The sequence below is a fragment of the Prionailurus viverrinus genome, chromosome B1, assembly GCF_022837055.1.
Source record: "Prionailurus viverrinus isolate Anna chromosome B1, UM_Priviv_1.0, whole genome shotgun sequence".
Classification (NCBI taxonomy): domain Eukaryota; kingdom Metazoa; phylum Chordata; class Mammalia; order Carnivora; family Felidae; genus Prionailurus; species Prionailurus viverrinus.
In genome coordinates, this window is record NC_062564.1 from 59,885,228 (window position 1) to 59,911,489 (window position 26,262).

General features: G+C 41.1%; 1 protein-coding gene across 2 annotated transcripts in view; it reads right to left on the reverse strand.

Moving 5' to 3' along the window:
* The window catches only part of PALLD (palladin, cytoskeletal associated protein), a 397,583-nt gene that overhangs the window by 199,452 nt on the left and 171,869 nt on the right, over positions 1–26,262 (reverse strand). For both annotated transcript variants that reach the window (XM_047855047.1, XM_047855048.1), the window contains exons 6-9: positions 22,131–22,272; positions 21,582–21,605; positions 6,526–6,645; positions 3,403–3,745 (exon numbers count right to left, since the gene is read on the reverse strand). In XM_047855047.1, coding sequence (XP_047711003.1) covers positions 3,403–3,745; positions 6,526–6,645; positions 21,582–21,605; positions 22,131–22,272 — 629 coding nt within the window. The remainder of the gene's footprint in view (positions 1–3,402; positions 3,746–6,525; positions 6,646–21,581; positions 21,606–22,130; positions 22,273–26,262) is intronic.

The following is a 26,262-nucleotide window of genomic DNA, read 5'->3' on the forward strand; positions in this document are numbered from 1 at the left end:
CAACATGACACCAAACCAGGAAACTCGCCCTCAGTACGGGTGGGAAGGACTCAGCTGGAGGTCTGGGAGGGTTGCAAAGCTATTGGTGAGGACTTCTGTTGGGTAATAAGGGATTGTGGTTGGACCTTGCTAAAGAAGAGAATTCATGACATTTCTATCTTTTCCTTTTAGTCTTTGATTTTTTTTTTCTTCTCATGATCAGTACTGGAACTACAGAGAGAAAAAATGCAGAGATTTTCTTTTTGAAAATGATCTTTCCTCAGGAGTCTGTTAGGTCAAAGGTGATTTCCAGGTTAGCATATTACAAGAGTAAATGTTTTAATTCCTATTATTTGCCCCCTCCTAATTGTTTCCTATTTGTTTGGTTACGAAGGATTCAGAAGAACAAAATGCCATAAAGCCCCAAAGTAGAAGCCTCTCCTTTCATAAAAGGGAATAAAATCACAGGCTAATGGAAAAAGATCAGAGTGATGCATAGTTTTTCACTGTCAACCATAAGAGGCAAAATTTCATTTTCCCAACATACGAAAAGAGACAGACACATGTAAGAATTTTACTCGGTAGTTACCTGTAGTCACTGTTAATAACTTCAGTGCCATTCTAAGTTATTCATAGATGTCATTCAATGGAATGATCGAGCATTCCTCTATCAATGGATACAACTTTTAAACCAACGATAAAACCTTTTCAAAAAAGATGATGATAATAAAGGAGGGAAAGACCGGATTAAACCAGTAACACTGGTTATTTGAAAAAGGCGGGATACGGGGCGCCTGGGTGGCGCAGTCGGTTAAGCGTCCGACTTCAGCCAGGTCACGATCTCGCGGTCCGGGAGTTCGAGCCCCGCGTCGGGCTCTGGGCTGATGGCTCGGAGCCTGTTTCCGATTCTGTGTCTCCCTCTCTCTCTGCCCCTCCCCCGTTCATGCTCTGTCTCTCTCTGTCCCAAAAGATAAATAAAAAAAAAAAAAACGTTGAAAAAAAAAAGAAAAAGGCGGGATGGAAGAGGAAGAACAAATAGCATGAACTTTGTCTTTAATTACTTCTGTATTGTTTGAATTGGCACACTGAGCATGCATTCACTTTGTAATTAAAACAAATCCAAAAAAAGCTGTTATACCTCATGTAATTTTTTTTAATGTTTATTTATTTTTGAGACAGAGGGAGACAGAGCACGAGTGGGGGAGGGGCAGAGAGAGAGGGAGACACAGAATCTGAAACAGGCTCCAGGCTCTGAGCTGTCAGCACAGAGCCCTGATGCAGGGCTGAAACCCACGAACCATGAGATGACCTGAGCTAAAGTCAGATGCTCAACCGACTGAGCCACCCAGGTGCCCCAAAAGTATTATACCTCATAAGAAAACTTTGAAATATATATATTTTGAAAGTGTCATCACAAATTATTTTCTGCCTAGCAAATGGCAGGTAATTATACAATATGAAAAGCATTAAGTGACGTTGTAAGGATATATTTAAGCACATAAAAATTTGGGAAAAAAAACACAATGGCAAAACCTGGTACGAGTAACGTTACTTCTAAGCTACCAGGTTTTGTGATTAGGTACTCTGCCTTTCCCTGAATTTCCTTATGAAGGGGGGAGTAACCCCTTTATATGGATATTAAACACTGAAGTCCATTTCTCCTATAACTTAAATTGTACTGAAAATCTGACTACTAAGCAAATCATGGTCTCATTCCTCAAACCTGTGCTTAAGCTACTCATCTTCTTAATCCACACAGAACTGTTCTCTTTTGTGGACATGCCCACCCCCGTCACGCACACGAGCATCCCTGTAAAGCAGAGCGACAAGCTGACGAGCTGCTGAAACTCCCGAGATAAGAAGGGCTGTAAATGCCTGTTCACAGCTCCTCATGTTTGCTCGCCTGTGATTTATATCCAATTTATGACAGCCATTATGGTCGATACACTTCATTTAATCAAAGAGCAAAGTCAAGTCCTCATCATTAAAAGTCTTCCCCTGGAGACAGCAGGTCCCTCATTTCATTAAAAGCACTACAACAAATACATATTCAAAATACAAAGATAAAAGGAGTCAGCAGCGGCAATTAATTTTATGGGCTGGAGCTACCAGGGTATAAGTCTCTTTTAAGGCTGTCACTTTTGAGTCCATTCTACCTGTCTGGCATCTCAGGGGAGCTAGAGCACAGGTATTAAATGTTTACCTGGTATCTCTCACAGTACTGCACACAAACCTAGGAGCCTTGCTACCTGAAAAACGAACTTAGACGAAATGCAAAATTAAGCGTGGCGTAGTAATAGATAGATTTTTGAAACTGCGACGCAAGATTGTCCAGAAGTTTATTTTTCTAAACCTGTCTGCCCATTTGCTAACTTAAGACATTCATTTGGCTGGTTGATCAGTCTAACAAGGTTCATGAAATCAGTAAACAAAGCAACATACACATGTAAGATATTCTCATTGAAATATCTTATACATTCTGACATTTCTAACAAATGAGCTGATGACAGAGAGAAGAGAGTAGGCTGTTCAGTACCAGAAAAACAAAGAATAACTCCTAGATTCTGGCAAATTCATTCTCATGGAAATATGACCTCACAGAATTTATGTACATTTTATAGGACTCTGACATTTCCAATGACCCCTATCGGGGCAGTAATTCAAGGTCTGTTACGCTATGATAGAACCTATTGAGTTAATTGATTTCTGCCTCTCTCTGACATTGTAATGGCTCCATTCATAACAACTCTCTGCTTGTGTGTGCCAACGGAAACAGCTCATGTCAGATTTATCATGCTAAGAAAATAATGGATATCCAATATGAAGATGGTATTCACAGAAATACGCAGCGCTATGGAATCCCAAAGCCAAGTAGGTTGCGTTGTGAGGGGCACTCTTCTTCCTGACGAGCCTGGTTATCTCTGGTTTTGTTCCCTTCCCCAGGTTCTGCACACTGAATTTCCATCCTGAGCTTTCAGTCTTCCCAGGCTTATCTCTATCCGATTTCCTTACTGATTCTTAAATTTAAAACATTTGGAAGTGTTTTTAATAGAGAGCTCAAAGTAGGTCTCCTTTCCCATCCCCTTTGGGGAGTGGCTACATCCTTGCTATACATTGGAAGGCCAGGCCATGGACCGATATTTTCACAGCTGAAACCAGTTACAGCTTTTAGCAAAAGGTAGATTTGACCAAGCATCTCACTTACCTTCCTTATTTTTAGGTATCTTTTGTATTACTGAAGGACATCCCTCCCAACCCCTACACCCCCGCACTTGTTAGCAAGGTCACATCGGCCAGGGACAGCTTGCCTGCAGAAAAGGCAACTTGCCACATAGTTGAGTCCAGGCAAAAAGTTTTCCCTGGCCAGAAAGGCAATTTAGCAGGGGTATGGAAAGTATTATAAAACCATGCAGAAATACTCACAGTTTGGGTTTGGCAAGCAGAGGTGGTGGCTCCTTAGTGGGTGAAAGGAGGACAGCTGGTGTTGGCAGAGATTTATTACTGTTAGCTTTGCCGTTAATCAGTCCATTTACTCCATGGCTGGGATGGACTCCGTTCGTCTCCCTCTCAGCAGAACTGAACTGCATTTGAAGGGCTGCCATGCTAAGTCCTAATTCCGGGCTGTTCACCTGCTGGATCTCGGATGGCTTCTTTGAAGCCAACTCAAAGGAACTTGTCTCCAAGATGGGAGGGGGAGGTGGAAAGTGTTGGAAGTGATCGCTGTTGGATTCTCCCACTGAGTCATAGTTGCAGTTTTCAGCGTTGGCTAAGGAAGGGGAAAGAGAGGAAAAAAAATAAGATGTTACAGTTCAACTGTTATTTTTGTGCTATCATAGACTACCTGAGCATCCCTTGCGCCCCGTTAAGTTGTTTAAACAGTGGGAGCTCTGCTCTGCTTCTATGGTACAGAAGCAAAGCCAGCTGGAGGACCTGGTTCTTCCAAACTGGTTTTCAGGGACTGTTAACCTGTTTCATTTCCTGACTGGGGCCACAAGTGGGGAGACCAGCTACCAACTCATTATTAACAAGTTTCAAACAGGATTAAAGACAGAAGTTGGTAAAAAAAAAAAAATGACAATACAAATAATGTCAATTAAAGACAGAAGTTGGTAAAAAAAAATGACAATATAAATAACGTCAATTAAAGGCAGAGGTTGGTAAAAAAAAATGACAATACAAATAACGTCAATGAATAATGCTTCGTTTGCTCACATTTCCATGCGGATCTGCACGAACACGCCACCCATTAGCTCAAACTATAACAGCTTTATGTGGTACATGATGGATACGCATTTTATTTAAATCTAAGGAAAGTAAAACTCTGAGGTTTTTTTTTTTAATTTTTTTTTTCAACGTTTATTTATTTTTTTGGGACAGAGAGAGACAGAGCATGAACAGGGGAGGGGCAGAGAGAGAGAGAGACACAGAATCGGAAACAGGCTCCAGGCTCCGAGCCATCAGCCCAGAGCCTGACGTGGGGCTCGAACTCATGGACCGCGAGATCGTGACCTGGCTGAAGTCGGACGCTCAACCGACTGCGCCACCCAGGCGCCCCCTTTTTTTTTTTTAATTTTTTTTTAAAACTCTGAGTTTAAGTAAAATGTCTTATGATCGCATCATGTTTTTCCAATTCAGATAACTGCCACAGCTGTAATTCAGTACAAAAGAAACTTACTTGTTAACTCTCAACAGAGAGAAAGCATCTTGCGATAAGATCATGTCATCCTTGGATTCCCCACCTTGCCCAGAGCCCAGCAGAGCTCCAGGAATGGACTCAAAAAGGTTTACTGAGGTCAACTGAACGCTCAAAACTATTTGTTGATTATGTTCGGCTCCCAGCAGATTTACCCCAGGTGAAAATGGGAAATACCGCATGCCAATTTTTGCCACATAAGATGCTTAGAGCCCAGAGTTTTGGCCACATTGCTGGGATACTGCTATGCCCATCTGACGGGACAGTCTTCAAGCCAGCTCTGCAACAAACCCTGCGGGCCTCCCTGCTCTGCAGCTCCAAACACGGCACTGGCGTTTCTGTTGCCCATTTAAAGTACCGATTCCTATCGACTCCATCACCAATCCAGTGAACTTGACATTTCTTAATAAGACGAGGAAGAGGGGCGCCTGGGTGGCGCAGTCGGTTAAGCGTCCGACTTCAGCCAGGTCACGATCTCGCAGTCCGTGAGTTCGAGCCCCGCGTCGGGCTCTGGGCTGATGGCTCAGAGCCTGGAGCCTGTTTCCGATTCTGTGTCTCCCTCTCTCTCTGCCCCTCCCCTGTTCATGCTCTGTCTCTCTCTGTCCCAAAAATAAATAAACGTTAAAAAAAAAAAAAAAATTAAAAAAAAAAAAATAAGACGAGGAAGCATTTACAACTTCCATTTTAATATCCTTAAGCCAGTCTTGTTTGTGCCTCTGCTGCCACCTAGCACCAGCTTCTTACTCTTCCAAAGAGATCCAAGTGCAGTTCCATTGTTCTCCCCAAGACTATCTCATGCAGCTACAACCTGTTTCTTGGTTCCCTACTGTATGTACTACGTGCCAGGCTTGGCCAAAGCACTATTTTAAAAGCTACTGTAAAATAAATAATAGAAATGAGGCAATAAAAGCAAGCTAAAGTGGGGCGCCTGGGTTGGCTCAGTTGGTTAAGCGTCCGATTTCGGCTCAGGTCATAATCTCACAGTTTGTGAGTTCGAGCCCTGTGTCGGGCTCTGTGCTGACAGCTCAGAGCCTGGAGCCTGCTTTCGATTCTGTGTCTCCCCCTCTCTCTGCCCCTCCCATGACCATGCTCTGTCCCCGTTTCTCAACAATAAATACATGTTAAAAAAATTTTTTTAAAAAGCGAACTAAAGTGAAGCTACTTACTAATAGCAGAAAGTAATCAAGTAAAGTTCTAAGAAAATAAAGGAAAAAGCCGTTTCATGTTATCTTTGCTAGTGGTACATTTCTGAGTTTTAAAAAATATCCAAGCAGTTCTGCATATTGGTTTCAACAGTATAATATACTGCTTCAGTTTTTCATATCAGAGTTATAGCCCACTTTCAATGATAATTTGATTTCTAAGATCTTTACGGCTTCTCCGGGTTACATTAGGTTTATCTTGTATTACCTTTCCAGAGGTTTCAATCGAGGCTTAAATAAGGATTTGTTTGTATGAGTACCGGCTCTCCAGTTGGAACTGCTGACAGCAGTGACCGCGCCTCTGATGCAGGGGTGGCCTTCTGATGTCAGCATGATTCTAGGTTGTATGCGGATGTTTGGAAACCAGATCCATTGTTTCCAAGACCAAGTTGCATGACTGAGAAAACAGCCCCATGTGTGTTCAGTTGCTGCACTGTCATTATCTTTTTGTTCTTCATCTCCATGTCTATGTCCTCTCCCCACAAAGCCTTTGTTTCCTGACCAGACGTTGGTTTGTCAGGATAACTCCTGGAGTGGCAGCAGGCATTCCTAAAGGCTGAGCTCTCCTCTGGGGTAGTTCTTCCTGCTGTGGTGAGCCACACACTAAATGCTAGGGAGCAGAACCCAGTTGATCTCTTACTGCTCACATACCTGAGGTGACAATCAGCTGGGCAGTACTGGTTACTGAGCCGTAATCATTTCTTGCGGAGCACGTAAAGACCCCTGCATCTTCAGGGAAAGTCTCAGCGATAACCAGGGTACAGATCTCCTCTGGAAGTGAAAAGAACAGAAGAACTCATCAGAGTGAAACCATGAAGTCACCTTGAAGAAGTCGGACACCCTGCCTTTCTAAAACAAACACATCAGGCGTAGAATCTCTTTACCTACTATTCACAATAGAGTCTCTACATTTAATTTAGCAGTTCAGTGTAGCGGCAAAAACTTTGCCGTCAGACCTGCGCTTTGTGATTTTTGGACAAGAGCAGCCTTGGTTTCCTCACCTATAAATTGGGGATAATGTATACCTAACGGGGTATCTGTGAAAATGAAAGGAGATGTCTGCAACGTGTGTATCTCTGCACTTGGCTCGCGAGAGATGCTCAGTAGATTCCGGCTCCATTCTCCTCCAGCTAGTTTGGTTCAGTATGTGTGGAAGCTCTTTCAACTACAACGCAGCTGCCTTTTACATCTGCTCAACCGAAAAGCAGTTAGTGGGGAAAATCAACCTTCTCTGAAATGCTGACAATGGGGGAGTGGGGGGGAGAACAAAATATGTAAATGTTGGGCCTATGGACAACTACTTTGGAAGCTACCATTACACAGTGTGGCAATCTTGCACTTGTAGAGCATGAAAAGCCCAGACTCTGGAACCAGCTTTCAGGGCTTGGATAAGGGTCTTGCTGTATCTTGCCTCTGTGACTTTGGTCAACGTTCCTGAACGTCAACATTCTTTCTGTAAATTGGAGGAGAAAATAACAGAACCTACCTATAGGGTATTAATCATGCCTCATAAAATTAAGAAGCATTAAGCATCACAGGGTTACTGTGGGTAATGATGATCATGACTGTGACAACAGCTGATGGTTACACAGCCCTCATCAGGCACCAGGCACAGTTATCAGCACTGAAAATAGATTCAGACTTAAGCCTTTTGTCAACCTTACAATTTAGATTTATTATAAGCCCATTTTATTGATAGGAAACTAAAGCACAATAAGGCAAATTGGTTTGCCCAAATTGGTTTATGAGTGGCAAAATTAGAAATCAAGCCCAGTCAAGTTCCAGACTCCACACTCCCACCAACCACCTATTCCTGTGACAGGCTATACGTTGCACTTAGGCCACTGCCTGGCACATGGTAAATGCTTTGTTGCCAGTACATATTCCCTCCCAGTTAGCATTAGAAAGAAGCTAGATCTAGAATGTATTAACTAATTTCAAGTTGAATACTTATCTATGCTTTACCAGTAAAATAAAGATTATATTGGCAAATATTAAGAGAATTGGTATTTTTCTGATTCCCACACTGTTATCGATTATTCCCATATTATGTAGGTAGGGTAAGACTTTGTACAGTAGACTTTCTAGAAAAATGGCTGCAATTAACCTCTTCTCTGCATCCATGCCCCTTTGTAATGTGACTTGGCAAGCCTTTCCATCACGTGCACCATCTAGTTGCCCTAACCCTTGAATTTCGGCTGGCCTTGTGAGTTGCTTTAACCTAGAATGCAGTGGAAATGATATCGTTGGTCAGTTCTGAGCCAAAGCCTCAAGGGACCTTGGTCATCCTGCTCCATCTCTTGGAGCTCTACTGAAGTCCCAGGTGAGTAAGACTATGCTGGTATGCTGGAGGAAGAGCTACAAAGAGCAGAGGTAAGCCATTTCAACAGGTACCATCCTAACCTAACTCCTTCCCAGCCAACCTGGAAGCTGACCACAGCCGGAGCAAGTTAGTCCAACTGAGGTTGGCTGAGCCTGGTGCAGACCACAGAACTGCCCAGCTGAGGCCAAGCCAAATGGCTGACTCCCAAAATTATGAACTAAATGAATAGTTGCTGCTTTAAGCCACTCATTTAGGGGATGCTGTCCTGGGGAGCAATAGCTAACTGATGTAAATGGAGAAGAGAAAATATTTCTCTTCCAACCTCCTTTTCTGACAGCCCACAAAGGCAAACTTTTGAAACTTGTAGAATAATGTACCTTCTTTCAACTATCAGTAATAAAAACTAGCAAATTTGTCTCAAAGCAGATTTTATGTTTTAAACACTGGAAGAAAAAGTGCTAACTGCAGGTTAAAAGGGCTACCTTACAATAAAAACATTTTTACCTATTAAAAGGATCTTTAAGGATCTTATTTTTAAAACACAAATAAAAGTAATAAATGTAGGGGCACCGGGTGGCTCAGTCGGTTAACCATCCAACTCTTGATTTTGGCTCAGGTAATGATCTCACCATTGTGGGATGGAGCCCCACCTGGGGTTCTGTGGTAGGTGTGGAGCCTGCATAAGATTTTCTCTCTCCCTCTCAGTCTGTACTTACCCCACTTGCTTGCACTCTCTCTCTCAAAAAATACTTTAAAAAGTAATAAATGTAAAAATAAAACAAAGTATAAAGTGAAAAAGACTTCCTTTACATTCCATTCATGAATTCCATTCATTAACTTTATTCAATTATATCTTGCCTTCTTAATAATGTCACTGTTTCAAATGGAATTATTTTCTTTTTGAGAGGGTGGTATCTCTTAAGACTTCCTGTGTTAAAAATAGTGAAAAATACTGGTTAATTAAAAACTCAGCTCTGGTGTTTCCGCAAGTAACTGGGATACTTTTGGCAGGCAATATAACGTGATCACACTGGGTTATAATGCAGCAAGCAGTTTAAGCCTCAGATGACTTAAGATGACTTTGATAACTCATTTCATGTCTCACCTCTGAGTGACACACATTTTTGAAATTTTGCAATCAAAATAGACTTTAAGAGGCACATTTGGTGCGCCCAGTACAAATGCAGATTTATACAGAGACCACCACAGAATTTTCTGGCTTTCTCAGTATTTACCTCGGAAAACAAAGCCAACTGGGCTCAATAATAGCAAACTATTCAGTTCCAATTGCTGTAGTGTTGATAATGGCACAAAAAAAATTCATTAAAATTCTGAACCTAGGTAATATACTATGTTTTATCATTTCAATAATGTATTTCCATAAATCGTGCTCAAATTATGACTGCATCTCATAAAACAGGAGTTGTGGTGTAATGGGTTGGGTAGGTATGAAGTCAGGCATGCTCACCTCTGCTCACCTTTGTCTCAATCAGTGTAAAAGGTTCCCTGTCTCAGGATGCATCTTGGAAACTGGAAAAACACCATGAATACATGGTGGAACTATGAAATGCAACGTATATTTCAAGTATTTTGATATTTTTAAATCAGCAATTTTTATTTAAAAAGATGAAAAACTAAAAAAATAAATGACAACTATGAAACTGGCAGGGCTCTGCATTACTCTGGTTTAGCTTATACCTTACATCTGGCCTTTGATACACAAAGATCTAGATAGAATTATTATTTAAATTCAACTGCATGTCTTAGCTCCTCAATAAGATCAGGCTATTGCAACGGGGAGGAAGGAGGGCTATTTATAAGGTTGGGTGCAGATTATTAATTTTTTGAATGTTGAATCATGATGCGGTTTCCCAAACCTGTTAGATAAGAATCACCTGGGAGGCTTGTTAAAACATGTTGATTACCTAACCCTCTCTTCTCCCCTAGAGATTCTGATGCAGTATACTTGAGGTGGGGCCAAGGATTTAAAACACAAAAAGACACTTTGCAGTTTATTTTTATCTTCAGAAAAGTATGGAAAACTTTGCCCTCAAAAATGGATTTCACACATTTTTTTTATTGCAACCCACAGAGGGGGGAAAATACATTTTGTACCTAACCCAGTCCCATGCATACATACACGTGTATAACGTAAACGTTTCTCAAAACAATATTTAAGATTATATGAAGTGTACCTGACTATTTTCTTTAAAATAACGGTGGCTGTCCTCTGCTTTCATGGGTCACGCTCAGCAGCTTAAAAAACATGCTCTACAGGACCTAGCACAGCTCCTGGCTCAATCAACACCAATAAATTCTGACAGAGGTGTCTGGCACATTAAAAAAAGGGGGGGGAGGTGGCTTCAGGTAAAGGTTTGAGAGATATGGATACATGTGAAGTGCACAATTATTATTTGATTAAAAAGTTCACTGAATAGAAGAAAAACAAGAGAATAAGAGAAACCATGAGGTAATCCTGTGGGGTTTTTGTTTTTTTTTACTGTACTGTACACAACTGTTGGCCTTCCAATTGAAAAGGAAGATAGAGGGGCAACTGGGTGGCTCAGTCGGTTGAGTGTCTGACTTTGGCTCAGGTCATGACCTCACGGTTGGTGGGTTCGAGCCCCGCGTCGGGCTCTGTGCTGACAGCTCAGAGCCTGGAACCTGCTTTGTATTCTGTGTCTCCCTCTCTCTGTGCTCTCCTCCACTCACTCTCTTTCTCTCTCAAAAATAAACATTAAAAAATTAAAAAAGAAAAGAAAAGGAAGATAGTGTGGAAATTATTCAAGTTGGAGCTTCACATAAGAGTAATCATTTGGAAAGTGAGATATATCTAGAAAGGTACAAGGGATAGGAAATTTAAAAAAATTTTTTTAAGCTTTATTTATTTTTGAGAGAGAGACAGAGAGAGAGAGGGAATGTGAGTGGGGGAGAAACAGAGACACAGAATCCGAAGAAGGCTCCAGGCTCTGAGCCGTCAGCACAGAGCCCGATGTGGGGCACAGACCCACGAACTGTGAGATCATGACCTGAGCCGAAGTTGGACACTTAACTGACTGAGCCACCCAGGCGCCCTGGGATAGGAAATTTTATAACTAAATACACAGGGTTACAGAATGAGTTAAAAGTGTACTTAAACAGAAAGAAAAAAAAATGTACTTAACCAAAGAAGGGTAAAACTTAGGATATTAGTACCATAAGGGATTTTGGAGTTGTCTAGCCCAAATCTCTCATTTCTTCAGGTGAGTTCTAAAGTGATTTTCTCAAGGTCATGGTTAATTAACATTAAAGTCAAAATGCGGAAGACCGTCATCCTGCCTCCTATGAGCAAGCTTTTTTTTTCCCCCCTCAGAGGACAAAGCCTCTCTAGTTGTTCTGCATTTTTTCCTAGTTCAGGGCACAAGGAACTCCGTGTAAAATGAGGTAAGGAAAGATTTAAGATAGGAAACAAGGAGTTTTCTGAATCTGAAATTTTTAATTACTCTCACTACCCAAGTAATTCAATAGGAAATTCATCTGCACAAGGAGATGTGCTGTGTGTCTTCAATGATAAATTGGAATGGGATGTAAGACCAGTCAAAGGGCTTGTAATGTGGACATTCTGGCATCAGAAGAAAAACAGCCTAATCTTTTGAGATTTGAGGGGAAAAAAAACCCTCAGATACTGGCAGCCCTCTGAGAGATGGGCTTACGGCACAGGTAGGTCACCTCTGTCCCCTGTAGCAAATGCTGCTGGAAGCCATGAAGCCTTCCCAGCTTTCAGCTGCACCGAGGTGCATCCTGCCCAGGGAGCCACTGCCTCAGTCCTGCACTATCTCCCCAGTGTTTGGCGTTCTCCGGAAAGGTCTTCTCTCAACCTTGGATTATTCATACCTAGAAAGATGGAGTTTCTGGAGACACTTGGAGAAACTTCCATCACCAGTTCATGCCTGAGAATGTCTTAACTGTAAACATAGACATAATTCTGTGCCTTGAAACCTACGTTCAGAAACAGGATAAAATCTTATCTAGCAGGGATGATATAAAGTGGCTTTGGAGTTGATGATCTTGCCAATTTTAAACTTCCTTATGCTACCTATGATCTTGTGATTTTTAGTTATGCCATTAAAAAAACACCCGACCTACTATATATAATTACCCCTTCTAAACCATAGGGCACTTTTGCGAATGAAATTTTATCATCACCCCATCCTTCCATGACTCTGGGGACAGATTACAAATCCTCAATGTGGTCACAGAACCCTAAATGACCAGGCTGCTGCTTACTTGCCAGGTTCCTTTTGTGCCTCTCTCCTTCCTTCATTCTGAGCTTCGTGCACTCTGGCTCTCCCCGCAAAGCCACATTTCTTTCCGTCTCTAAGCCCTCAGCCTGATGCTTCCACCTAAACATGATTTTCTCAGAGGAGTCTTTTTTGATTAGAGTTGGTCAGATCCACCATGTATATTGTAATTTTAGGATGGCAAACTCTCCTGGGAGACAGCTCTCACACCTATAAATAATTTTTTTGTGAAATTAGCGTGTTCATTTCTGGTACCTTGACTACGGCCCCTGTGAACATGGAAAGCATTTGGTCTGTTGGCATGTTGTCAGCATCTCTCTGTGAATATTTTTGAATAAATGTATGAATGAAATTTAGTTCCCAGGAAAAAAGTAAACATTTGCTTTACAAAAAGACTGTTTCACATTTGACGAATAAAACTCATTGTATGCGAGTTTCCAGGAATACTTCCATTGCATGAACGTACAGTCACATACAGATTGACTAAACTTCTAGAAAAGGCTACAACCTCACTGAACACCGCCACCACCACAGAAGGACAATCATTGGGATGTTCCTCTAGTGATCTTCACACACTGCTATGTCTCAGTGACTTGTACTAGATAAAATTTTAGTCAAATGCCCCAGAGCTTGTTTAGCTTTTCTGCTGTTGGAAAATTTCGTCCCAAAGTGACACTAGGCTCACATCTTGTTCAGAGAAAGTAAGCATCATGGCTTGTATGGTTCTGACACGACCAAAATGAAGAAAGCCATGAGGAAATGAGATGAGCTAGGCTGTAATATTGCATTTTAATCTGGAAGCATCTTATTTGAACAAAGTCCTTTAAGACATCTGTAAAATACATTCTGGTCAGAAATGGAAGTCAAGAGATGACTTTTTATCTCCAACAAAGGTGGTTAGAGGCTTTGAAAATCTGTCCATTTTAAAAAATGGAAAAATTTTAAATTACCAGTAGCTCTATGATCCATTTTAATCCATTTTTCTTAGATGAAAGGTTTTGATTGGATGGCATGTGATAAATTACTAAATTGGAAACTTTTACTGGTGATAAATTTTTTTTTATAGTTAGCTAAAAATTACTTAATCATGTAAATATCTCTCAGAACTCAACCATGAGTTTCATTCAAATTTTTGGACGTACTTAACACTTTGTTAAATACAAATAACTTTGTTTGCCAAACCTTATAAAATGATGAGGCAGCAAGGATAACATTACTTATGTCCTTTGGGTGATAAGGGGACATTTTCATAAAATGCCTTCTTTCATAGCTTCCCCGCCAGCCTTTGGAGTCCAGCCTAACTAAAAAGAAATCCAGGGGCACCTGGGTGGCTCAGTCGGTTAAGCGGCCGACTTCAGCTCAGGTCATGATCTCGCGGTCCGTGGGTTCATGCCCCGCGTCGGGCTCTGTGCTGACAGCTCAGAGCCTGGAGCCTGTTTCAGATTCTGTGTCTCCCTCTCTCTGACCCTCCCCCATTCATGCTCTGTCTCTCTCTGTCTCAATAGTAAATAAACATTAAAAAAAAATTAAAAAAAAAAAAAAAGAAATCCAGCTTTTACCTTCCAAACCCCAAAGTGGGTTTATTTAACACAACTGATAAAAACGAGTCTGGGTTAAAATCAACAAGATGAGATTCAGTGCTGGTAAACGTAATGTTTGCATAAATTTTCATAAAGGATTTTTTTTTTGCAATTGCAAACTGTATCATATATAGAGGATATTTTACATGCACGGTTTAAGGAATAACAATAAAATGAACCCCTGTGTACCCATCTAGTCTAAGAAATAAAATATTACTAATATTTTAGAAATGCCCCCATGCCCTCCCCAATTGAATCCTCCCCCTTCTCTTGAGATCATCCGTCCTTTGATTATGTTTCTTGTATTTGTATCCTTCAAAAAATGTGTTTGGTTTTTAAAAATTGAGTCCTAACCACAAGTCTTACTGTGCAAAGAAAAGGCAAACTTGTCAGAAAAAGTTTATAGGAACTATCTTGGGGTGTAAACTGGCTTCAACCTCCCCATGATGTTTACAAAAACCACCACAGGAGTAATCGGCAGACAAGTAATCCTGAATGAGTCCTGGGAACCTTAAGGCTTACCTCCATGAGGAAGTCTGGTGGGGCTAAGTGTGGGCAGGAACTGGACAGCCAGCACGAATAGCTGGGGAAGTAGGTGTCCCTATGCTTTCTGTTTTTAAGTTCAACGTGGCCAACTTCCAAATCTCAGCACCAGAACAAGTGAGAACGGTGGCGGAAGGGAGGATGAAATGAATGTTCTTAGCTGAACCGGGAGGCTGTGCAGGGAGGGGAGAGCACAACAGGCCTGCCACCCTGCCATTCTGTCATCAGGGTAAAGGAGGAAGCAGTGGCGATGAGCTCTTAGTGCTGAAAACTTCAGTGTGTCTGTCTCTTGTATCCCACAACTTCAGTCTGGACCAATCCATTCCTGACGCCCAGCTGTCACCCTCCTGCAGGGCTCCCTTTGGCTCTCATCTGCACTTGATCGCCTGCTTCCCATCCACCACATTTTCCTCTTTCTAGGGGAGTTCTCTTGCTGGGTAGAACACATCCCACCTGAAGAGCTGTGGAGGAAAACCTCCGAGACCTTGCAAGTCTGGAAACTCTTGACTGTATCTTCACAAAGAATTGAAGGTATGGCAGGGTATAGGATTCTAAGTTTGAGGTAATTTTACTTCAGAATTTTGAAGGTTTTGCTTTATTGTCTCTTCATGTCCAGCATGACTACTAAGAAGTCTGAAGCCATTCTATCTTGTTTTATGTGCCTTCATGTTTTTTCCCCTGGACACTGGCAGAACCATCTCCTTGTCCTGGATATTCTGAATTTCATGATGCATACTGCTGTGAAGTTATCTTCATCCACTGTTCACACAGTGAGTCCTTTCAATCTGGGAACAGTTACCTTCAGTTTAGGGAATTAAAAAAATATTTCATTGATAATCTCGTCCCCTTATTTGTCCTCTCCTCTGGGATTCCAATATATAGGTGTAGTCTACTTAAGCAGGTTCTCTAGTGTATCTACTCTTCTTACCTTTGCTCTTATAGTCCTTTGCTGTCTTTTTGCCCTACTTTGTGAAACATTTCCTCAACTTTTATTTCTGCTACCAGCTTTCCATTCCAAGAGCTTTTTTCTGAATGTTCCTCCCCTCTTCTTAAAGCATTTTCAATTTCACTTTTTGGATGCGCTGATTTTCGTATCTGAGAAGAGGGCTGGGTTTTACATTTTCTTCTCTCTGCAAGTCTGTTTTATTCAAGTTGCTTTCCAGGGAAGATGCTTCTTTTCTTCTAGATCACCCATGATGCAGGTTTCTTCAGAGGTCTTTTCTCTCTTTTTGTTGACATGGTTCTGAGTTGATTAGGTGCTCAGAGGAAGACAGAGGAGCTTGCCCACTCTGGCCTTCCCAGTATGGTGATCTAGATGGGCCTCTTTGTTGGAAAAACTCCCATATCACACATATGGATTTTTTGTTTCTCTTGGGACGCTCAGATTGCCCAGAAAGCGTCCTTTAGGCTCTGCCTGGAAAGGAAAGGCTCACAGGCCAGCATTCTAGAAGGTCAGTGCAGAAGATGACTGGGAGTAAGATCATGGAGAATTTAGAATTCTAAGAGTCACTCAGTTTCCTTTTTGATGCACTCTCAAATGTGCCTCTCTCCCAAAAGATTAAACCAAACTTTCTTGGTCCATGGGATCCTAAGTGTCTCAGTTAGTTTTTTGTTTTTGTTTTTTTTTTTATGATGCTCCTAAGCCAAAATATATACCTTCATTTGTTACGTAGTTATTTTGAAAGAATATAGTAAGTACTTAGGTCTTAACAAGTTAGTTACTATTTGAAAAAACACATATAAGTTGAAAGAAAAATATTATTTTATTCTTAAACAACCACAATTACTAACTAATGAATGCATGCATCTGTTGGGTACTGCAGAACTCTTGAGATCAGATGGGACATAGCCAGCCTCATTTCATGTTCCACATTGATTTTCACGTGGTACTTACTTGTTTAGCACATGTACACATCAAAAACACAGTTTCACATAGATATGATGTCATAGAAAAGAATGTGGAGTGACCTCATGTTGAAATCCTGAACTGTTTCAAGCTAATAGCTGTGTCTATCAAATGCTGAGTATCATTGTACTTGCATTAAAATTTTCAAACATTACAGTACCTCTGTCAATCTGTGTGGTGCCCCAGGGCACCTCGTCACACAGTTTGAGAATCACAGGTTTCACACAATCCACTTTTGTTTAAACTTTGTTTAACCTTTAAGCTCTTAACTATGTATAATCTACTGGGATCTCAAACATCCTTACCATTGCTGTCCTACAACTCAGCACCTTAGTACATCTAACAAGTATAATTAACTTCACATTCTGAATCACAGAATCAAAACGTGGATTCTATTATAGAAGACCTAAGATGATGGGTGGCATTTGGTTAGCAGAGATTTATACTGAAAGTACAAGCATCATATTTTTATAAGTGTAACTTCCCAGCCAGCAAGACACGGGATTTTTAATTTCGCATACCACCAGACAATGCTATAGAAGTAACTCAATACAGTTTGTGGCTACGTCCAGACAGCTGAGTAAGGGCCTGAGTATTAACAGCTGTCAAATGAGTGTTCTGTGCCCTCCACACCACCTCCACCCCAGACTAGTCTTTGAAGGATTCAATCAGTATAAAGTCAGAATGTCAAGGAAAGAGGCCAGAGCAGGTAATATGACAAACGGATGTTGGTCTTAAGTAAGCTGACTAGCTATTAATTCACAAAACAGTCTGAAAAGATTTGTGATGCAAGCCGACTTCTGTCTAGACAGAGAAGGGAGTGTAAAACACATTAGACAGATACAACACAGTAGTGACAAGAAAAACCTGTTTCAGTCTCTCAAATGCATTAGGAGAGAATCTGGTGGTTCCTTTTTTTATCTGAATATCTAATCCCTAATGGGGCTATATCTAGGTACTAGTGAATTTCATTTCTATAGCTCTGATGCATGATTTTAAAAGGGAAGAAGCATAAAGAGATAAAAAGAATGAAGTGGGGAAAAGCAGAGAGGAAAAGAGAGATTGAGCACCAACTAGGGAGGAGAGAGCAAGAGTGAATGTGTCAGAGGACTGGAGAGTAGGAAGAGAGGGTAATAAAACCCAAATGCTCAGATATGTTCCTGAATTTCAAAGACTATTTATGTTTTAGCATTTGGAAAACATCACTGGCCTAGTCCTATAAAATTTATCTCTTTCCTCAGATGTACTGTAGTCATGTCTGTTTTTCTGCTTTCCACTTAACAGTGGCTAAAAAACGGCGATCAGGGAAGTCAGTTCCTGCATCCACTTTATACAGTTGAATATTCAGTGGCCTAATGGACAGCCAATCAGGTCATTTAAGGAAAGTAAGCAGTTCAAAATATCTTTTGGGTTTTTTTCCCCCAACAATGTCGATGGTCAACTTTAAGCTCAGAGTAAGGAAAACAACTGGCTACTAGTAAAAGAATCAGAATCATACTTAGTTTTGTCAGGCATGCCAAAATACTGTTTAAATACAAATTATATTTTAACATTTGCTTGTTCTGAAGTTCTCATAGCAGCAGCTCACAGAAGCAGTCCACTTGAATTCATTTGTTTAAAGGGTTTTTTTTTTGTTTAAAAAATATGATCAAAGGGGCGCCTGGGTGGCGCAGTCGGTTAAGCGTCCGACTTCAGCCAGGTCACGATCTCGCGGTCCGTGGGTTCGAGCCCCGCGTCGGGCTCTGGGCTGATGGCTCAGAGCCTGGAGCCTGTTTCCGATTCTGTGTCTCCCCCTCTCTCTCTGCCCCTCCCCCGTTCATGCTCTGTCTCTCTCTGTCCCAAAAATAAATAAAAAAACGTTGAAAAAAAATTAAATAAAAAAATATGATCATGAATTTTATTTGACACTACATGCCTATTGTAGATTCCCTGATGGAGAGCATTTTAATGCTCTGGCATAAAAGAGAAATGAGCAATTCTAGTAATGTAATAAATATAATTGTGGAGAAGTTATCGGTTCAGGGAAAACTAGCTGTGTGTGTGTGTGTGTGTTTTTTTAATGTTTATTTTGAGAGGGGGGTGGTAAGGGCAGAGACAGCAGGGGAAGGGCAGGGAGAAAAAGAGAAACCCAAGCAGGCTCCAGGTGGTCAGCACAGAGCCGGATGCAGGGCTTGAACTCATGAGCCTTGAGATCATGACCTGAGCCAAAATCAAGAGTCAGACACTTAACCAACTGAGCCACCAACGCCACACGGGTTTTGTTTTTAATAGCTCCTGACTGTATACAAGTTTTTTTTTCTTTTCTATTATTTTTTAATGTTTATTTACTTTTGAGAGAGAGAGAGAAAAAGAATGAACAAAAGAATGAACAAGCAAGAGAGGGGAAGAGAGAGAGAGGGAGTCACAGATTCCAAAGCAGGCTTGAAGCTCTGAGCTGTCTGCCCAAAGGCCAGTGCAGGGCTCGAACCCACGGACCATAAGATCATGACCTGAACCGAAGTTGGATGCTTAACCAACTGAGCCACCCAGACACCCCTTTTTTCTTATGTTGACATATTTCTGTACCAAGATATATTTGTTCTCAGCAAATTCTATTATTGTACTTAGAATGGAAGAGTCCATTTTCTTTTCTTTTTTCTCCTTCCTTCCTTCCTTCCTTCCTTCCTTCCTTCCTGAGAGAGAGAGAGGGACATTGTGAGAAGGGGAGGGGGAGGGGGAGGGGGAGAGGGAGAGGGAGACAGTCTTAAGCAGGCTCAATCCCACAACTCTGGGATCATGACCTGAGCCAAAATCAAGAGTTGGACACTCAACAACTGCACCACCCAGGCACCCCTGTTTTCTTAAATGCTTCCAGATCTAACTAAAGGGGGAAAAATAAGAAAATTCAGTGAACATGAAAGGAGAAACTTATATTGCTAGGATATGCAGTTTAAAAGGAAGTTCCCCTCATTATCTTGCTCTTTTCTTCATGATTTTGCCATGTTAAAAAGGCACCGATGTATGTCTAGAGGTCATTTTATCCACCAAGCTGAGAACTAATTTTATTAAATAATCATGATCAAATCATGATTGTGCTAGAAGCAAAACAGAAAATCATAATTGAAAAAGTTCGTAGTTTGAGGGATAAAACGGAAGAGGATGGAAAAGGGGGGGGGGTGGTAGCAGACATTTCTGTTCTCCCTCCACACCCAAATTTATTCCTTCTTAGCCAATATATTGAGTATTTTCAATTTCCAAATACATATGTACTCAGAAACTAAACTATGCAGCTTCTAACCAGTGTTATGAGTTTTCAGATGATGGTTAGTTTATGAATTTCCAACACAGATCATGGGAGATATTTCATAAATCATCATCACCTCTGCAGGTAACAACAAGGGATAACAACATGATGAAAAAGAACTGCATGAATTTGCACAAAATCCACAACACAACATCAAAAGCAGTAATCTGTTCCAGTAATAATGCTTTTAGAATTTGTGGCTCAAAACTTCAGTTTTATTTGAACATAAAGTATCGTAAGATATAAACTGCCCATGACTTTTTCACATCAACTTTTTTTGTAGATAGAGAGGTATCTGGCTCCTACTTTTATATCTATCAATAAGTCTATTTAAAATAGTAAACACAAGATGTGCCCTAACATCTTAGCTCATGCAGCAGATGGAGTCTCAGAAGTTCCATGTATCAGGGAACCAGCAAGATGCAATTTTTTAATTTGTAATTTTTTAGTATTTATTTTGAGAGAGACAGAGACAGAGTGTGAGCAGGGGAAGGGTGGAGACAGAGGGAGACACAGAGTCTGAAGCAGGCTCCAGGCTCTGAGCTGTCAGCACAGAGCCCAACATGGGGCCTACGAACAGCAAGATCATGACCTGAGCCGAAGTCGGACACTTACCAAACTGAGCCACCCAGATGCCCCAAGATGCAATTTTATATAAAGACCTATCACAGAATATGAAGTTGTCTATTTCTATGTTTTGGAAAGTGATTACAGTATTTGTTGTGGTGACTGACACATTAAGTGGGGCAACATCTCTGGTTGTAATCATGACAAGAAGGCACTAGATCAATTCCAATTGTTCCTTAAGGATGCTACTCAGTACCCTTTAACCTTTGGATCCTAAAAGGATCACATCCTACTTTTAATGGCCCAATGCTCGGATGTGAGAGGTCCGGGACTAACCATAGTAACCTGACCTGCAGTAGCCCACTGAGAACTTTCAAGCTGTCAAAGAAGGGACAGAGCAAAGCCATGGCTCCTAAGGGACATGATGGCAGAAGCTGCTCAAAGCTGGAAAAAAGCACAAATCAGCTTTTCAACCTTTGGCAAGGAGTAAGGAAAACTGTAATTTTGCCAAAGGGAGAAACACAAAAGAAAGTACTCTTGAGGTGGGCGTCCTGTAAAATACACAGAGAAACATTATTGTTTCTTTTTCAAATGTTGTTTTAGTTCATGAGGAGTCATAAATATCCACGAAGTCTGAAGCAGAAGAGTTGGATCTGGCGCTTCCGGATAACATAGCACTCTGATGAGGTCAAATGACCCGGTAATTAAGAGAGATCCTAGGGCAAGATGACTTTCTTCATGCTGGGAGAACTGTACAAGTTTATGGCTCAGGCTACATAAATGAGAAATACCGGTGGTCAGTTTTGCTTACATCTCTGGGCTGCTCTCATGTGAGACGCATTTCTAAGCTGGAGGGTCGAGCTGTTCCTGGGCTTTGGTTAGCGAAAGTATGTAGCAGATGGTTCTTTTCTACTGGAATTTTAGGACGATTTTTTTTTATTAACTTGCTTTGCTTTCTGAATATAAAAGACTATATTTAAAAAAGCCTTAAACCACTGAGCTTGACCTTCTTGTCTGAATGGAACTTAATGTTTTACTAATAAAGAAGTTGATGTAAAATGCAGTGGACACACCCCATGATAAAGAAGATATTGTCTTTAAGGGGGTTTCGTATTTCCAGCGAACTGCAAAAACATTGTTCTGCTTATGGCTTTAAAACTGAGACAAAGAACTATTGAAACCCCAAAGATACGTTACCAACGAACAAAAAGAAAAAGCTTCTTACCAGGTTCAGCTGTAGATCTAGGTTCTGTTTGCCACATGAGGAAAAAATAAATCAAAACAGAGTATTAGAATGGGATTCCATTAATAATAAATCCACCTATCTTTTCTCTGTCTAGGACATGTCTACAGAATATAGGGAACTCCACAGTACAAAAGAGTAAAGTGATAGATCAATTTATATTTCTAGAAATACAGAAACCCAAATTCCACCAGTAACAAACAGCTTATACTAGGAAGTTTTATAAACCACAATCCATAGAGGGGCTTATAGGAGGCTTATACCCCTCCTCAAATTATTTGCCCTACTTTGAGTTCACAAGTCTATAACATTTTCTGACGTATATACAACTTTCATTAGACCTTCAAAGGGTTACACAAGTGACTACCACTGCTTAAATACACTGGACCCCACATATTTGCAGGTTATCTGGTCTCACTACTCTCCCCAAAATAGAAACCAATTCATCCAAATGACTAAACTCTTCTTGGTTTTTTGGAAGCTTGAGGGAAGAAAATGAATGAATGTGGGAGAATGGGCACCTCTCCTTACTTTTCTGTAGAATTCTGAAGTCTGGAGAGTCTTGGATTTCACTCCCTTGTCGGAACCACTTGACCTGCAAAGGGGGCACTCCTCGGACCCGGCACTCCAGTACCACCACCTGACCCTCTGATGCAGCTATGTTTTGCAGCTCCTAAAATTCAAGGAAAACACTCCCTGTTAGACTGGTGCACATGTCCACAATTTCACAACAGACAATAACGCTTCCAAAGCTTCCCGGAAAAAAAAAAAAAAAGGCAAAACTTGCATCATAAGATAATTACCACTAACTCAGATAAAAAGAAACACCTTTAAACCCATTGGTTGTCAGCTTTTCATAATCTCCATGTAATGACATTAGTAGGGTTTACTACTGGGCCTCTAGACACTTCGTGTCTCTCTGCAAATTTATTGCCACTTCATATTTATGGAATTTTATGGTAATGCCTGTTACCTTTATCTACATTTAAGAGTCAGCTGGTGGAATGCAAACTTCCCCAAACCATTATATTTCATATGAACGTAGATTCCTGGGAAAACCAGACAGGAAGGAAAAAAAGGCATACGTTTGTTTTCACATGCTCCAACTTTCCATGTACTCCCCCCCCCCACCCACCCCCCAACACACCTTTGCCAATGGGTTTCCTACGTCAGGTTTATTAACATGGTTTATTAACACAAGGGGCTTGGGGATTTTCTCATTTTAAAGTTCTGAGTAAAACAATAAAACCCATAGTACATCTCCCTTCATGACCTTCATTTCCTCTTCTCTTGCAATTACCCTTGCTGCCCCGGACCCCACTCCAATTCCAGACCAGTACATTTTTACAGTCCGACGGATTAGAAGTTAATTTGGCTTCACAGATGCAAAGAGGTAAAAGCTTTCATACTTGTTATTAAATATCAAAAGATGCCCAGTCTTCTTCCATAGGTTCTCTACCTTCTTTCTCCAGGAGGACCTAGCAATGGCTTAAACTTAACTTTTGACTTTTTAACTAAACTTTTTGACTTTTTAACCTTCTGACTTCACAGCATGAGATCTTACATAGGTCATATAGAAGTCTTAAAATAATTCAAATATGACAAACCAATTCACCTGTACATCAACCAAAAGCAACAAACTCACATCAAGAAGTTGTGTGGTCTTTTCGGTTTCATTTATTATTTATTTAAGATTATCTGAAGGGATGACAAATGGCCTGTTTGGAAAAACAAGTGTTGTGGCAAATGGCCTTCGGTGAGTGTGTTAGAGCTCTAAGGAAATTCTCAAAGTTGATGAGGTTGGCAGAGGAACTATGAGAATCTAGTGTTAAGTCGGAGAAGGCATTTGATAATTTCGGTAGTTAACAAGAATGCCTTTTTTAAGTAAAAAGGTTAAGATTATTAACTAATGACTGCATTCTTCAACCCCCCCCCCTTTTTTTTTAATGTAGGAAATCTCTGGTTTTAAATGGACTTTTTCACTTTGTGATTGGGTCCAGAGAAGAGCCAATTTAATGGACCACAGCAGGCAAAGTGCTGCTCACAGGCTCCAGGTTGTGTGGATTCATTATTAAACACTTCCAGGCTTGTCCAGGAAATTGCTTGTGGTAGATTTCAAAGGGTACACAAATATGTTTCATATTTGACCTTTCAGGCACCAAAGGAGACTCTGATTTATTAGGATTGTGTGTTTTGTTCAAACTTTGGAGAGTCAGAGATAGAGAAAATGGGCAGGATGCCAAGGACCTGAAGAGTCAAAACTCCAGTTATTCCAGGATCACAATTTGATTCCACCTGGAGCAAACTTTTTTTCTGTTTTTAATTTATTTATGCTGAGAAATAGAGAGGGGGGCAGGGGTGGAGAGAGAGGCAGAGAGAGAGAGAATCCCACCAGGCTCCACACTGTCAGCACAGAGCCCAATGGGGAGCGCAAACTCCCCAACTATAGGATCATGACCTGAGCCAAAACCAAGAGTCGGATGCTTAACCAACTGAGTCACCCAGGCGCCCTGGAGCAAACATTTTTATCTTGAGAAAAGCCACAGCCAGGCAGAATGAGCCACTAGGAGAACCTGCAGGAACATGATGAGGAGCACTGAAGGAGACTGCATTCAGAAGTTGTGCTTGGCAATCTGCACCACTCACTCGGTAAACTTTGGGACTCCTGAGTGTGTTTCAGGTCCATATAAGGGTATCTCATGTCATATACCAAGCCCACCTGATATTGCGATTCCTTGAAGGGGTCCAACTATTTAGCAAGAAATGCCACATGAGGTCAGCTGCTCTCCCAGTCTCTCATGTGTCCCTACCGCCCAAAGTCCCACAGTCCATGCCAGCTCTGCCGTCCCAAGCGAAGCCCGGTGGCCCACAGGCAGAAGTGCTGCTCCACCGCTGACCAGCTGCGAAACCTGGGAATCTTTACCAGAGTAGTAGGAGGAAATAGATGGAGGCACCTCTTAAACTGGCAAAGCCCACCTGGCGTTCACTGTCACCATCATGCCCCCAAAGATGCTGAGGGTGACAAAGGGAAAGCTAGTTTGAGATACAAAGGAGATCAGCAGATTTATTTTCTACACCTGCCCTTCCAAAACCAAAGCTCAGGCCCAAAAAGGACACAGCAAAGCAGGGAGAAAAGATGCCCAAAGGGATAAAGGGGAAAGCAAATGCAAGGAAGGAAGAAAGCAATCCTGCAGGGAACAGAGATGGTCTACAGTCTAGACACAGAGGGTAAAAGGCACCGAAAATGCCCAGGGAGGGGTGCTCTATGCTTCCAGTCACTCCGTAGTTTGTGATTCCTTTATAAAAATATAGAAGTTTATGTTTCTTTTTTTTTTTTTAATTTTTTTTTCAACGTTTATTTATTTTTGGGACAGAGAGAGACAGAGCATGAACGGGGGAGGGGCAGAGAGAGAGGGAGACACAGAATCAGAAACAGGCTCCAGGCTCTGAGCCATCAGCCCAGAGCCTGACGTGGGGCTCGAACTCACGGACCGCGAGATCATGACCTGGCTGAAGTCGGACGCTTAACCGACTGCGCCACCCAGGCGCCCCTATGTTTCTTTTTACTACACTGTGTGTTTGGCACACAGTATGGTTCATGGTTTTCTTCTGGAGAAAGGGGATATACCACTAATATGTCACTGATTCAGGAGGAACAAGGTTTTGTGTCTAGTTTTTGAGGATTTCTCTTGGTGCCCAGGAGGAATTCCCTAACATCTCCATATGCTAGGCCCCAGTGGTGAAGCCCCATGGGGAGGGAAAGCAAAACCTCACATCTTCTTTATCTACTTAAATCAAGAGGTGCATTGACACCCTCAAAATCAGCCGTGTCTTGGGTAGCAATACAGCAGATAACAGATTTCCTGGTGATGATCTGGTGAAGCTGTTTTCAAAAAGCTCTAAAGTCACACAGCACCTGAATTATCCACACCTTGGTAACATGTGCTGTTCTAAGCAATGAAGGACAACTTCATGGACTACTAGAGTGGCACTGTTTTTGGTAAGGTTTCACACAATCTTTTTTTTTTTTTTTCTTTTTGTAATCTATCCAGGAGGGGGCTTTCAAAGTTGTTGTCAGATATCATTTGTTGCCATGTCTTAAAGTAAATATTGTTTATGGAAAGATCTTTAATAAAGCTGGATTCAGGCTGGCTTAGAAGAAAAAAAAAATCATTCCCTCCAAGAAGACAAGCAAGATGCTCTTCTCCACTGCCTTGCATGTTTTATGGATTTGCTCTTTACATTTGTCTTTAGTTTACTGGGAGTAGATTTTTGTAAAAAGTATAAAATAGGAGTCCTATATATATATATATATATATATATATATATATATATATATATATATATATATATATATATTTTATCTCTGCTGAGGAATTCATTCTTTACCCAGTGATCTGCAGGTTTCTGTAAATACTGGAGTGTCTTTATGGGCTCTGTTCTGATTACCTGTCAATTTGTCTAGTCTTATGCGAGCACCATACTGTCCTAACTACTATATTTTTACAAAGTCTTGACATCTCCAAGGACAAATCTCCTGCCTTCCTTACCATCATATGATTTTCCTTCTTCAGGAGTACGCTGGCTATTTTTGGGTTTATCTTAGAGTCAAATTGCCAAGTTCTAATTCAAACAAACAAATGAAACAAGGAACCTGTTAGAA